Here is a 15,023-nt window from a genome sequence, read left to right as displayed (position 1 = left end):
CGCACACGCACACACACACACACACGGTCTCACACCCAAACATACACAATTGTATCCCTTAACATTCCAAGACCCCGTCACCATCATGGCCTGTTTCCAGCCCAGCAGCAGCCACATTCCTCAGACCCTTGGCATCAGCCACCGTCACCCTGAGACAGTGTCACCCCCAACACCAGACCCCCATAATCACAGACTCCAACAGCCTGAAATACAAGCCCCTGTGAAAGGGACCATCACACCCATTGTTGTTCCTGAGTCGCTCAGTTGTGTCTGACTCTTTTGCAACTCCATGGACTGCAGCCCGCCAGGCTCCTCTGTCCATGGGATTTCCCAGGCAAGAATACGGAAGTTGGTTGCCATTTCTTTCTCCATGGCATCTTCCAGACCCAGAGATCGAACCCCCATCTCCTATATTGGAGGTGGATTCTTTACTGAGCCACCTGGGAAGTCCATCACACCCGTTAGTGCCATCAAATAGTCTCACCCTGCACCTCGAGCAGTGCACACAACCGCTAACACTGACAGAGCCCCCCAGCAAAACCCCAAATCACCCAGAGATGCCCCCCAACAGTCCAGGACAGGCCCCACAGGTACACACTGCATGTGCCTGAGACATGAGGAGTGGTAATCCCCTAGATACCCCAAGATCTAGCCAGTCACACCCCTAGTAACAGCAACACCCAGAGAAACCCGCTTATGGCACTGGACACCCCAAGATGCGGTCACACAGCCACACTCCACACAGAAGCCCTACCAGTTACAAACACCCTGGAACGTAAAGACAGCTATCACACCTTATTCCCTCAACACAGTCACAAACCACCAACACCGAGAGAGACGGTCCTACCCCTCTCAACAGACCCAGACTCACAGCCTCACCCCTTCACAACCTGAGCCATTAACACAGACACACAAAGTACCCACAGGTGCCCAGGGAATCCTGGAGCAAGCCCTGTCCCCGCGCCCCCCTCCCAGGACCCACTGCCTGCATGTGGGAAATGGGGAGCGAACAGGCTCACACCTTGCCTCTCAGCTCTCCCCAAACATTCCTGTGGGGACCTCTGGCTGGGTTCCCCTTGCTTCAGTCCTTGATCTTCCCTCCAGGTCTGGCGAGGGTCCCACCCCCGCCTGCCCTGGTCCCCCCTCAGTCCTCAAGGATGAAGTGGGTTGTCAAAACAAGCACTCTAAAAAAAAAAAAAAAAAAGAAAGCACTCCAGGTTTATTACATCCAGCACAGAAGTATGGTGTGCCCTGGACGCTGACAGACCCCACACATCCAGAGTCAGCCTGGGCGGAGTGGGGGGGTGGGGTGGGTGAGGGTGCATCGTGACTGCTCCCCCACCAACGTCGAGCCTTGGGGTGGGTTCCTCCCCATCGGCACTGACTGGGCCAGGCTGAGACCCCATCTTCAGCCCACCTCATCTTTCTTTCTCCATGCCTTCGGGCCCAGACAGCAAAGAATCTACCTGCAATGCAGAAGACTGGGGTTCGATCCTTGGGTCGGCAGCCCACTCCAGTATTCCTGCCTGGGAATTCCATGGGCTGCGGAGCCTGGTGGGCTATACAGTCCATGGGGTCGCAACGAGTCAGACAGGACTGAGCGAGTAACACTTTCACTTTCTGGCCTGGGGGCTCTCTGGGCCACTGGGTCGGAACAGACAAGGGCCCGCAGCCTCTTGCCCACTGTTCACATCAGGCCAGAGGGTGGCAGGAAGCTTTGTTGGAAAGGGAGCAAGATTTGCACCCTGAGTAGGCGAAGAAGCTCTGGCCTTGCCTGGAAGCCTGGTGGCTTGCAGCCAAGAGCCTCATCAGGCTGAACGGGTGGGAGGGGGCGGGTGGCTGGGGCCAGCTCCTAATTCAATTTGGAGCCCGAAGAGGATGGATTTCAGCTGCTACATTCTTTCCCAGCCCCGACCCACCCTCCTCTCTCACCCAGAAGCCGCCACACAGATCCAACAGCAGATAGATTCTTTATGTTCCAGACAGCAAATTCAGGTACAAAAGCCCACCGCCATCATCCCTCCCTCCGGCCCCTTCGGTCTGGGGCTGAGCTGAGGGAGACATGAGGGGGGTCGGGGAGGGAGGGAGTTTGGGAGGGTTTCACAGCAGACTAGTGTTTCAAATGCGGAGGTAACAGACTCCACAGTGAGGGGGCTCCTCTGGGGAGATGGGGGGTGGTGGAAGAGGAGGGTATTATTGCATTTGCTGAGGGGGGACACACAGCCCCCTCCTGCATTCCCTGCATCAGGAAACTAGGGAGGTCACGACCCCCAAACAGAACCCGAGGCCCCAGGGAGATAGGAGGGACCAGTTTGGCAGCTGAGGCGGAAAGTATTGGGGGCGGGGAGGGGGGGTGGCCACCCAATCTGGTTGGTCCCTTTCCGCAGCTGTGCCTGACCCTGGCTGAGGTAGGTGGGGAGGAGGGTGGGGGTGGGGGGCTGGGCGCCCCAGCCAGGCTGGGAACTGGCAAGGGGGTGGTACCGAATGGAGGAGGGGCAGAGGCCTGGCCCCACCTCCGCTCTGCATCATCTCCGGGCTACTGAGCTGGGCCCAAGCTAGACGCTGGGGTCCGGGCTCTGGTGTCTCCGCCCCAGAGGCTCCCACCGGGCCTGGCCCAAGTCATCTTGAGGTCCAGCGGAAGGCCTAGTAGCGGCCAACCTTGGCGTCCCCGATGGCCCCCCAGACGTCAAAGACAAACTCATCCGGGAAGGCGAAGTCACCCAGCCGTTCATCCAGGGCCTCAGCCAGCTCGTCTGGGTTCCTTTTGTCCTTTCCAAGCTCCACCATGGTGGCCGCTGGAGGGGGAAGGATGGGGAAGCAGAATGGAGGCACAGATGACAGAGGGGCTTAGGGTAGACTCAGCCCCACAGGACCTACAAGCCCCTTTCTCCCACACGCCCACCCATCCCCAGACCCTGATGACCCCATCCTCACTTACCCAGCTCTGTGTCCCTGATGCCCATGTAACTCTCCAACAGGTCATCCACCTTCTCAATGGCCTTCTCCTCAAAGGCTGAAGGCTGGGGGCAGGAAGAGGGATGATGACATTATAATAATGTGAATATACCTGTAATTATACTGAGCGCTGGGTGCAATTTTTTTTTAGCCACTTTTGATATAGAAACCCATGGTTCTTTCTCATGACAACCCCCAAAGTGGCAGTATTATTAGCCCCATTTCACAGATTAGGAAACTAAGGTCCACTTGCCCAGGGTAGGTCCCAGAGCTGGGCAGTGGTAGAGGTGGATGAACATCCAGTGCCCAGAGGCCCTCAGCTAAGAGTGATGCTGCCACCTATAAATTTCACAGGGAAGTGGTGGGGGGCGGGGGTAGGGTGGGGGCGGGGAGGGACTTAGGCTCTGCTGGAACACTCACCAGATCCTCTACTGTGGCTGGACCCCGAGATCGGAGCCGGAGGGTCCCTCGGCCAGTGCCCAGCTGGGGACCCGAGCCAGGGCGGCCACCCCCTGAACGCACGCTGATCATGTCTGTGGGAGGTAGGGGGAAAGGGTGAGGACTGGAGGAGCCCAGTTTCAGCATGTTCTGGGCAGAAACCCAGACATCCCGGCCTCAGACCACCCTCTACCTTCTCCAAGCTTCTGTAGGTTTTGGGGGCGTTGGGGGCTGAGGTGACCCCAGAAGGGTAGGTCTCCTGACTCTGGCTTGGCCGGGGTGTAGGAGGCGCAGCCAGGGGCTAGGTATGGAAAAGGGCTGGGAGGCTGGAGGGGACCACTCCTGTCCTGGGGGCTGGAGGGACAGGAAGGGGATGGGTCCTGGGTCTCCAGCTAGTTTCCCCAAGGCCACTGGGGTTTAGCTGCTGGGCAGCAGACCAGCCCTATCTGCCTGGGGAAGTGTTTCAGAGTCCCCCACCCCCAAGCCAGGGACCTTGAGCCCATTCCTGAGAGTTAATGAAGCTGGACAAAAAGGTAGGCGGGCTTGCACAGGGCAGCCAAGCCTGGCTTCTTGGGGCTAGGGGGTTGGCCAGGTTGGGGGCGCTTGGCTAGGCTAATGGCTCCTGGAAGCTGGGTGTGGGGGCAACTTCCTCCTTGCCTCCATTCCCCTCCTGAGCTGGGCCGTGAGCCAACACCCTCTCCCCGCAGAAGGGTGGGGCTGCCCCACCAGTTACCACCAGCTGGGCTTGGGCACCACCTGCTGGTGATCCTTGGTACTACAGGCGGGAGCGCGGGCGTTGCAGGGGGGTACGCGGCAGCCCCTCACCAAAGGCTTTTCGAGGTTCTGTGAGCTTCAGTGTGAAGGTGCGGCCTCGGGGCAGCTCCTTGAGCAGCCGGGCCACCTCGTAGTGCCGGCAGCCCAGCAGACTCTGTCCGTTGATGGCCTCGATCATGTCACCCACACTGATGAGCTGGATGTGGTCGATCACGCTGCCCTCCTTAATGCGCTGTGGGGAAAGGAGCTGTCAGCCCCCGTGGCTCCACCCTTGGGTCCTACCCTCATAGGCTAGGCCTTACCCTTCAGACTCTGGGTGCCCCACCCCCAGGTACCTTGATGAAGGCATAGCCAGCCCCATTGTCTGTGATGGTGAGCCCCAACGCCTCCTCCGACTTGAACACCTCCACTTCCTTGCGCTGACCCTTGACGTGGGCAAAGATGAAGTCCTCCAGCCCTATCTGCCCCCCCAGGAGCTTGTCCATGTCCACTTTGTGGGTGTTGAGGGTGCAGAACATCACCTGCAGGAGTGGGAGACATTCAACCCTCACCTCTCTCCCATGCCCTTTGCCAACTGCTACCTGAGGGGGAAGGAAGGAGCACTGGCTGGGAAGGGCCTGGAGGTATCCCTCCCAGTGCTTGACCACCACGGAGCCCAGTCAAGGCCCCCACTAGGATGTCAGCTCTGCTATGGCTGGGTTTCTGTCCTAGAAAAAACTCCCTACTGGTTCCAGGGCATAGAGCCTGGCATGCAGTGGGTGATCAGAAAATGCTTTTGGAATGAATGAAGGGGTACAGATACACATTCTGCCTACTGAGACCCCTGCATCTACTTCCTGCACAATCCCACTGTCACCCTCTTTGCTTCCTCCATTCCTTTGGCCCCTGAAATCCTTGGGGTTGGACCTCCCAATGAATCATAGGTGAATCTTACATCTGACCACCGGCTCCCACAGTCCGCTGGGCTACAAACCCTTCAATGTAAGATGGGAATGTAGCATCCAGCCCTGGCTGTCCATTCCCACAATCCACTGGGCTGAGGCCTCCCAGTGCTGATGGGAACTCAGCACCCAGTCCTGGTCTCCAGTTACCCACAATACACTGGGCTGCAGGTCTCCTAATGCATGCCTGACTGGAACTCAGCATCCAGCTGTGGCCACCAGCCCCCATAATCCACTGGGGCACAGGCCTCACAATGGCTGGTGGGAATGCTGCGTCTGCCTATGGCCTCCAGATTGCCACAAAGTCATGGGGTGCAGGCCTCCCAATGCCTGATGAAACTCAGCTCCAGCCCTGCCTACAGTTCCCCATAATTCACTGGGGTAAAGCCTCAGTATTTGCAGCTTCAGCACCTGAGCCATAGCTCACAAACAGGATGCACGCTCCGGCCTCTCTCTAGCTCACCATCAGGGAACCCCGGTGCCCGGCTCCCCAGTGGGTACCTCGGCAGCTGGCAGCCGGAAGGCCTCGGCAATCTTGCCATACAGCTCCTTGACGTTGGTGAATCCCTCGATGCGGCCAGTGGGACTGCCATGGGCCAGCTGGGTGTGGAACACGAGGCGGGGCCGCAGGGCAGGGGGCGGAGGGGGCAAGCCCATCTGGGGCCCCCCCGCCCCACCTCCGCCCAGGGGCCCCGGCTCCCCCACGCCCAGCCCACCACGGCCTGGCTCAGCCTCCTCATTTTCCACCAGAGGTGGTGCCTTTTTCCGCCGCCCCAGTCCTAGTGGCATGAGCAGTGAGAAGAGGGGGCACACCCAGGAAATCTGCAGGATGGGAAAAGGTGCTCAGGGCCTGGGTTGTAGCCTCAGGCCGCCTTGCCCCCACAGGCCCAATGAAATTATTCAGAGAACAGGCTGGCCTCAGTTCAAAATCGGGTCCCAGTTCAGAGCCAGGCAATCACCCAGCCAGATGACTGGCCAAAGGGAACCTGGAAAAAATGCCTCATATAAGTGATTCAAACTACCACGGGGGCATGACACTCTAAGTCCCTCATGTGTGCCTATTCACACTTTTTCTCCCTAATAAACACTTTGTTTCACTTAAAAAAAACAAAACACCTGGTCCTAGCACTCACACACCTGCATGGAAATAATAATATCAGCTAATATTTACCATAACTGCTAACTGCTCTGTGATCTTACTTTATCCTCATGTCACATCGTGGGGAACATATTATTGTCCCAATGTGATTACATGATGTACCATATATGCGATTATGCCCGTTTAATAGATGAGAAAATGGAGGCTCACAGCCTACGTTTCTCTATTTTTCTATTGGTTGCAATCATTAGTGCTGTGCACAAAAAATTTCTGACTCTTACCTTTCAAAGTATGTAAGCAGATGGCATTCCTGGCCTCTTTATGACTGGGTAAGCATATGAACAGTTCTGGACAATTGAGTTGTGAGAGGAAGTGACACATGACATTTCTGGGCTGAAGCATTTAATTACTGGAGCAAGAACCTCCACAGATCTAATTTTCCTGGTAGGGTGACCAGCCACATTTGATGTGGTGGCTACCCCGTCAGGGCAGGCTCTGAGTGACTACAATGAATGAAACCCCCCAGCTAAGGGGCAGTGGACATGTAGCAGGAACAAAAAATAAACCATTGTAGAGTATGACTGCTAAGATTCTGGGCGATGTTCGTTACTGCAGCAAAACCTATCCTGACTGATACACTTTTTTTCTTTCTTCTCCCTCCACTCTATTTTTCTCTCTCTCTTCCTCCCTCCCTCCCTTCAAACAAATATGTTTTGGGTACCAACTATATTCCATGCACCATTGTAGATATTGCCTTCAATAAGATAAGCAAGGTCCCACATTTCCTTACCCAGAGTAAATAAGGAGCCTGTGATGAAAGGTTAATGGATGAAGAAAACAATCTTACATGGATATATTCTAAGCATTTACAAATACACATACATATGTATGTATGTGTGGGTATATATACCATGGGTGTATGTGTTTAAGTGGATACATGCATGTGTGTGTGGTGTGTATTTTTAAAAAACTTTAATTAGGAAATTCCGTGGCAGTCCAGTGGTTAAGATTCAGCATGGGTTCAATCCCTGGTTGGGTAACTAAGATCCCACAAGCATGTGGTGCAGTAAAAGAAAAAAGTTTTATTTAATTATAATTCAAAACTGTAATTAATAATTTCATAAAAGTTTGCTAAATAGTATACCTGTGAAGGTAAGATAAAATCTCTGTGAATAACTCAAGCACGTTACTAAACCACTGAGCAAAATGTATGCTGCAAATATTAAAATAACTCCAATTATTAAAAAAAAAAAAGACAATCTGAAGGTCCCTGACTAGGGCCATCATGAGCAGTTACACAGGTTGTTCACTGTGCAAAAGCACCAGACTCAGGGTTGCATTTTTCGAATTTACTCCTAGTTGCTGCAGAGGTTAGCTAGCTGGGGCTCTGTCCATGCTGTCCAAAAGCATACAGTTCAGAGAAGATGTACAGTGAGCAAGCAAATGTGTAAATATTCTATGTAATTTCTAAAGAGCTATAAAGACAATAAAACAAGCTTTACAGACAAGGTCACAAAGGACCTGCCTCTCTGAGGAGGTGAAGCTGAGACTTGAAAGACAGGAGGATATGAGGCAAGAACATTCAGGCAGAGAGAACAGCTAGTGCAAAGGCCCTGAGGTGGGGATTTACTTGACATGTTTGAGGATCAGCAAGGAAGCCTGTGTGGTTGGATCCCGAAGTAAGAGGGACAGTAGGAAAAGGTGAGGGCAGAGACGTAAAAAGCAGAGACATTACTTTGCTGACAAAGGTCTGTCTAATCAAAGTTATGGTTTTTCCAGTAGTCATGTATGGATGTGAGAGCTGGACTATAAAGAAAGCTGAGCACCAAAGAATTGATGCTTTTGGTGGTGCTGAGAAGACTCTTGAGAGTCCGTTGGACAAGAAGATCAAACCAGTCAATCCTAAAGGGAATCAGTCCTGAATATTCACTGGAAGGACTGATACTGAAGCTGAAACTCCAATACTTTGGCCACCTGATGCGAAGAACTGACTCATTGGAAAAGACCCTGATGCTGGGAAAGACTGAAGGCAGGAGGAGAAGGGGACGACAGAGGATGAGATGGATAGATGGCATAACCGACTCGATGGACATGAGTCTTAGCAAGCTCTGGGAGCTGGTGATGGACAAGGAAGCCTGGCGTGCTGCAGTCCATGTGGTTGCAAAGAGTTGGACATGACTGAGTGACTGAACTGAATTGAACTGAGAGAGGTAACAGGCAGACTGTGCAGGGCCCTGTGGGCCAGAGGCAGAACTTGAGCTTTTGATCTGAGTGAAATGGCAGTCATGGGAGATTCTGAGCAGATTCACAATTAAGCTAGAGACCAGTGTGGCTAGAGTGGAGTGAGCAATGGGAGAATACGAAGAGGGCAGGTAAAAGAGGTGATGGAGGGGGACTTCCCAGGTGGCCCAGTGGCTAAGACTTCATGCTCCCAATGCAGGGGGCCCAGGTTCGATCCCCAGTCAGGCAAATAGATCCCACAAGCACCAACAAAGGGTTTGCATGCCGAAACTAGAGATCCTGAGTGCTGCAACTAAGACCTGGTGCAGCCTAATGAATAAATACTAAAAAAGAAAGAAAGAAAAAAAAAAAAAGAAGCGATGGAGGTCAACTGTATAGGTCTTTATAGACTAGGAAAGAGAGTTCATGTTTAAGTCACATGTCCAAAGTCACAGAAACTGGCCCCAACCCTCAGGTCTGACTCCCAAGCCCAAGTTCATTACAGTGATGCTCTCCCCTAGGTGACTCAACCTCCCTGGGCCTCAGATGCCTGACCTGTAAATGGGGACATTCCATCCACCTGGCCAGGCTGTGGTAAGGATCAGATTATGCCAAATTATATTTTTGTATGTAAGGGGGACTTCTTGCTCCCTCCTTTCAGATCACCTCTTCCCTAGGGCTGTCCTGGATTCAGTAGAGCCCCTGAGCTAGACCCATTTTCATTCATTCATCTGTTCTTCAACACCTCCTCTAACACCACCTGGTCTAGTCCCATCAACACTCAGCGAGAGCTTCTCAGGTGGCTCAGTGGTAAAGAGTTCCCCTGCCAATGCAGGATACATGGGTTTGATCCCTGGGCTCAGAAGATCCCACATGCCATGGAGCAACTCAGCCCATGCGTCACAACTTCTGAGCCCATGCATCACAACTACTGCAGCCCACATGCCCTAGAGCCCATGTTCCGCAACAACAGAAAACACTGCAATGAGAAGCCTATGCACTACAACTAGAGAAGGCCCCAGTGCAGCAATGAAGACCCAGAGCGACCATAAATAAATACATCTTAAAAACAAAAACAACTCACCTAGACGACTGCAGCTGCCTTTTCTGAGTCTCCCAGCTTCCGCCCTTGCCCCCCAGTGGTTAATACAGCAGCCAGAGTGATCCTGTAAAACATAAGTCAGGTCACATTTGTCCACGCTCCAACCCCTCCCAGGGCTCCTACCTCACTTGGAGTAAAAGTCAATGTCCTCCCCTTGGCCCATGGGCCCCAAATGACCAGCCCATGTCACCCATGTGCCCTCATCTCCTGGCTCTGTCCCCTCGCTCATTCCCTGCAGATACAAGGGCCTCCTCCTTGTTCTTTCAACACACTGGATGAAGTTCAACCTCAGGGCCTTTGCACTAGCTGTGCCCACTGGTAGCCACACAACTCACTCTCTTACCTCTTTCAGGTGGAAACCATACTTCATTCATTTAGCTTGTTCATTGTCTGTTTGCCAAAAAGGGCAGGGAACTTTGCCTGTCTTACTCATTCCTCTATTCTTAGCTCAGAGAACAGGGCCTGGCACTTGTGGAATTAATGAGTGGAGAATTAATGAATTAATGGATGGATTAATGAATCTAATATTCACCAGCCCACCAGTCTCTGTGCCCAGCTCTGGGGAGACAAAGAAGCACAGGCCGTAGCATCTGCCCTCAGTAGGATCTTGTCTCCCCAGCAACAGTATAAGTCCTACCTCTGGGGTCCCTTATTCCTTGCTTCCCAGCATCATTCTGGACACAAAGTAGGTGCTTCATCTAACCACGGAGACACTGAGATTTTGCCTTTTTCACTCCCCTTCTAATCAGTGATACTAAACAACCTTTAAAACATTTGAAACCATTTGGATTTGCCCTTTTGTAAACTGTCTACTTAAATCTTTGCCCATTTTTAAAAACCGCATTTTTTTTTTCTTGCCATGCCACGTGGCTCATGGGATCTTAGTTCCCTGACCAGAGATTGAATCCCAGCCCTCAACAGTGAATGAGCAGAGTCCTAATCACTGAACCACCAGGGAATTCTCTAAAACCACATGGTCTGTTTTTAATTGCAATGCCTAGTCTTTTTTCTTATTGATTTGTGGGAACTCTATATATTCTAGATACTAGAAATAAAACACATTCTGAATGAATAAACCAGTACTGCTCTGTCAAGTTATTTCACTATACTCACTTAATGATGCTACTAAAAACAACAAAAAACCCCACATCATCACCTCCCCAGGCTCCCCTCCTACCACTTCCCATACATCTTAGCAGAATGCTAAGAACATAAATATTAAACCTGGATTCACCACTTATTAGTTGTGCAACTGTGGGCAAATGTCTTAACCTTTCTGAGTTCCAAAGAAATCATACATGTGTTTGGAACAGTTGCTGGCACACAATAAGAGTTCCACAAATGCTGGTGACAATTACTACTATTTCTATCTGTATCATCTTTAGTCAGCTGCCAAGATTCAAACTCCCTCCTTTATCTAGGGACCCCACATCCTGCTCACCAGTTCCCAACTTCCTTATTCTGCCTACACTTGATGCCCTGGTTCAGGTTGGCTTCATGTCTTACCCAGGACAGGGAAATAATGGTGGTAAGGAAAGTGGGTGGTGTTTATGAATTTGTTTTCCAGGCCAGAAGAGGCAGAGTGGCCTGGGTTCAAATCCCACCCCTGTCACTTACCAGCTGAGTGGCTGTGGGCAAGTCACTTCACTTGACAGGGCTTCAGTTTCCTCATCTGAAAAATGGGCAGAATTCCTGTCTCTCAGAGTGCTTACGGGAATCCAAAGAGTTTATGCAAGTAACTCAATTAGCACTTTGCCTGACATTTAATTTAAGAAAGTTATTATTACTCTCACTGTTATTACTGCCTCTTCCCTTGCCCTGCCCAGGAACATCCCAATCCTCTCTGCCTGTCAAGGCCTACTCCAGGCCACCTCCTCCAAGCAGCCTTCCTGGCTTGTCCCTGCCTGTTACAACCACCCCTGTGGTCCAGACAACTCAGGCCCATGGATTTAATTACATGCTGTTCTGGCAGAACTCTTGTCTTCCAGTCTTAGGCTGTTATTTAATTTTATGTCTCTATTTTAAAACATAAACCAGATCGTGTTGCTCCCCAGCCTCAAATCTTACATCGGTTTCCCACGTGATGGAAGAAAAGCTCTAAACTCCTTAATGTGACCCACAGATCCCCACAGAATCACACCCTGGGTTCTCTCCTGCCCCAGCCATACCATGCCAAGCTTGACCCAGCCTCAGAGCCTTTGCCTTGGCTGTGCCCCCTACCTGATCCTTACAAGGCCCAGCTTCTTTTTGTCATTCAGATCTTGGCTCCAAAGTTACCTCCTCTGAGATCCCCCTTTCTTACAGATTCTACCATGCCACTCCCTCATATTTTATTCATAGCATTTATCAACTTCTGCAAGTGTGTTTCGTATTTACTTGTTATTAACAACTTGTTTGTTGCCTGCTTCCCCCCAGTAGAATGGCAGCTGCCCAAGAGCAAGGATTTCTGTTGTGGTCACGACTATATCCTCTATGCCAGGAACAGTACCTGGCCTGTGGTGGTGGTTTAGTTGCTAACTTGTGTCCAACTCATGCGACGGCCACCAGGCTCCTCTGTCCATGGGATTTCCAGGCAAGAATACTGGAGTGGGTTGCCATTTCCTTCTCCAGGGGATCTTCTCGACCCAGGGATCAAACCTGTGTCTTCTGCGTTGGCAGGAGGATTCTTTACCACTGAGCCACTAGGGAAGCCCACCTGGCACATAGTAGATGCTTAATAAATACGTACAGAATGAATAATGTGTCTTATGCCTGCATTCTGACTACTCTCCGAGCCCCCCTATGCTCAGAACATGCCTACTGTACAGCTTCAAGCTGCCACCTCCCCACCACACTCCCAGTCTCCCCTTAAACTTGAACACAGGTATGGAGAAAATGAGCTTCAATTCAGCTCGTGGCACTGAGCAGGCTGGCTGGAATCCCACATCCCTACCCTCTCTTCACTGGGAAGGGCCCGGAACTTAACGAGCCTACAGCCACACAGAGTTGCAATGGGAGGAGCAGGAAATGGGGAAGGGGGTTCCTGAGAGCTCACGCAAGCTAGGGGAGGGGACACCACGCCCATGCTCCCCTTTTCGGCAGTGTACTGCTTGGAAGACGAGGGCGGGAGGCCTCTGAATCAGTCTTGAAAAACCGGCTCATGGGTGTTCCCAGGGAGAATGCCTACTATCTGGGGCCCAGGCCTCCTGGGGGGCCCAGCAGCCACAGGACCCCGGTGGCTCCCTGCCACCCACCTATCTCTCCCACAGATGTCACTCTCTTCTCAGGACCCAGTATTCTGGCCTTGCTTTTCCAGCTTTGGGGAAAAGGGATATGGGGGCAGCTTCCTGTCTGAGCAGCTGGTGAAAGCAACGACCAGCAGGTGTGCCCCAGATGGTGTGTCTAGTTGGAGGGAATGGAGTGGGAGGAGCTGGTCAGAAACACCTGAGCCCTGAAGCCACTGGATACCTAGTCTAGTGGCGGAGATTCCAGTTCTGGACTCTGAGGCATGGGTTTGAGTCCCACATCTGCCACTTACTCGCTGTGTGACCTTAGGCAAGACACTCCACCTCTCTGGGCCTGCTGCTTCACCTCTGAAAGAAGTAACAGCAACTTCCATGAGGGGTGATTCAATGATCCGCATGGTAAATACCTGACACGGAAGTGTTCAATGAATGCTAGCCCGGGTGATTTTTTTCATTATTACAATCGGGACCTCGGTTCTCCCAAGGCGCACCCCACCCCCTCCCCAGGCCCTGGACGATTGGGACAAGGCCAGCTTCTGGGACTTGCCCGAAATACCTACCCTGCGCCTGTCCCCGCCAGGACGGGAACTCTCCAGAGGTGCAGGGGGCTGGGGTGCGGCTGGAGATGCCATCCCGGCGCCGGGAGGCGTTCACCCCTGCCCCTAGAGGGAAGGCAGGCGGTCCTCGGGGAAGGGGACTCAGAGATTTCCCCCCGCCCCGCCCCTCCACCCCGCTCTGGGGCCGGCCCCACCCCGCAGGATCGGCCGAATCCCCGCGGGTCCGCGATCTCGCAGGTCTGCTCCGGGGTCCCCGCGAGCGGCCGCGATGGACCCCCCGCCCCGCCGCGCCTCGCAGGGTATACTCACCTGCGCCTCTGTAGCCGCCGACCGGCTCGCCCAGCTCGGCCCTCCGCAAACTCTGGCCCGGGCCTCTCCCGCAGCCACCGCCAGGGGGCGGGGCCGGCACCCGCAACTGGCCAATCAGAAGCGGCCGCTCGGCGCTCGCGGCCAATCCACTCCACGCCGCCCCGCTTCGGGTGGAACCCGAAGGAAACATTCCAGAGGGATCCCTGAGCTTCACTCGATTCTTCACGACACCTCCCCCGCGCCGCGGAGCGTTGGACCTTCCCGCCCCTCCTAAGCCGCGGCGGGCTGTACCACCGCGAGGCTGCGGAAGGGGGAGCTGAGGCCGAGCCCGAGCCAATCTCTGGGAGGAAGGAGGCCAGCGGCCAATGGGAAGCTGAGGCCCCTGGACCACGTGTTCTTGGCTAAGTGTCCGTGTGGGGTGCTGTGGGTGCTAAGAGGCGGGGGGGCTAGTCGTGGAAGTCAGGTGACCGATACTGAGTTTGGGGGTGGGGGGTGGGGGAAAGGATACAAACTTCCAAAGTCCAGAAAAGGGAACCCTTTAGAATACTCGGAGGGAGCCAAAGGCGATCCCTAATTCAGTCCTCCACTCGGCCTGCCCATGCCCCAGCTTGGCCATCCTCAGGGCAGATAAAAAGATGTATTCATTCTGGGCGGGTGGGCGGGGGACTGAGATGAATAGGGAGGGTCCCGCGTGTCCGGCGTCCTGGATGGACAATGGACAAGGGCATTCATTCATTCATTTACTCATCAAATATTTAAGTCGCTCCTGCCCCGTGCCAGGCTCTGTCCTATCTCAACAGATACGTCTACGAGTAAGCTGAATGAATGTTCTCTTAGTAAAGGGAACAGGGCATGCAGAGGCTTGGAGGGCGGACAGAGAGATACAATACTCTTTAGGAGAGAACAATAGCGAAGGAGCTTGCAACGCAGCTAGCAAAGCATCTTTAGGTTGCAGTGGAACGAAAGACAAAGGCAAAACGGTCTGTCCGCTTGCTGGTTGACCAGCGAATATTTATTGAGCACATATTATGTGCTAGATTACAAAAGATACCCAGCCAGGCCAAGTCTCAGCCCTCAGGGAGCTGACATTCACGAGTCTGTCTCCTTCATCTCTGTTGCCCCTCCGTCCTCCACCCTCCAGTCCTGAGAATGGCACAGAGCAGGGTTTCAGTATACATATGTGGATGAAAGAACTAGGTAATCTCACCATCTCCAGGTTTGGCTTGTAACTGGGATTTCTTAGGCAGACGCAGGTACAAGAAACAAAGACACAAATGCACCTTTCCCGGGTCAGGACAAACCTAGACAGCAGATTAAAAAAAAAAAAAAGCAGAGACTGTATAGTCAAAGCTGTGGTTTTTCTACTTGTCATGTAGAGATGTGAAAGCTGGACCATAAAGAAGG

The 15,023-nt window shown here is 52.9% G+C and overlaps 1 protein-coding gene across 10 annotated transcripts; it reads right to left on the bottom strand.

Annotated features, from left to right (window-relative positions):
* Nucleotides 1-1,951: 1,951 nt before the first annotated feature.
* On the bottom strand, nt 1,952-13,763 carry GIPC1 (GIPC PDZ domain containing family member 1). 10 transcript variants are annotated; one of them, XM_065917577.1, is made up of 11 exons: nt 13,620-13,763; nt 13,314-13,415; nt 13,047-13,160; nt 11,147-11,201; nt 9,512-9,593; nt 5,610-5,930; nt 4,503-4,688; nt 4,219-4,399; nt 3,376-3,488; nt 2,939-3,020; nt 1,952-2,795 (listed from the first exon to the last, which is right to left on the bottom strand). In XM_065917577.1, exons 6-11 carry the CDS (start codon nt 5,895-5,897, stop codon nt 2,644-2,646), a joined length of 1,002 nt encoding a protein of 333 aa, XP_065773649.1. In that variant the 5' UTR covers nt 5,898-5,930; nt 9,512-9,593; nt 11,147-11,201; nt 13,047-13,160; nt 13,314-13,415; nt 13,620-13,763; the 3' UTR covers nt 1,952-2,643. The 10 variants fall into 10 exon arrangements, with proteins under 10 accessions (XP_065773649.1, XP_065773654.1, XP_065773651.1 ...); XM_065917582.1 differs by having other exon boundaries at nt 12,977-13,101; XM_065917579.1 differs by having other exon boundaries at nt 13,047-13,101.
* Between the last annotated feature and the right edge of the window lie 1,260 nt (nt 13,764-15,023).

The sequence above is a fragment of the Muntiacus reevesi genome, chromosome 1 (assembly GCF_963930625.1).
Source record: "Muntiacus reevesi chromosome 1, mMunRee1.1, whole genome shotgun sequence".
NCBI lineage: Eukaryota > Metazoa > Chordata > Mammalia > Artiodactyla > Cervidae > Muntiacus > Muntiacus reevesi.
Note: the sequence above shows the minus strand (reverse complement) of the source record. Positions and strands in the feature narration are given on the sequence as shown.

Excerpts from the sequence above, each read along its gene's own strand:
- GIPC1 (XM_065917577.1), bottom strand. The coding sequence starts at position 5,897 with ATGCCACTAGGACTGGGGCGGCGGAAAAAGGCACCACCTCTGGTGGAA. Across the intron at positions 4,400-4,502 it reads CTGGCTATGCCTTCATCAAG|CGCATTAAGGAGGGCAGCGT; the intron begins GTACCTGGGGGT and ends CTTTCCCCACAG. Across the intron at positions 3,021-3,375 it reads CAGCCACAGTAGAGGATCTG|CCTTCAGCCTTTGAGGAGAA; the intron begins GTGAGTGTTCCA and ends TCCTGCCCCCAG.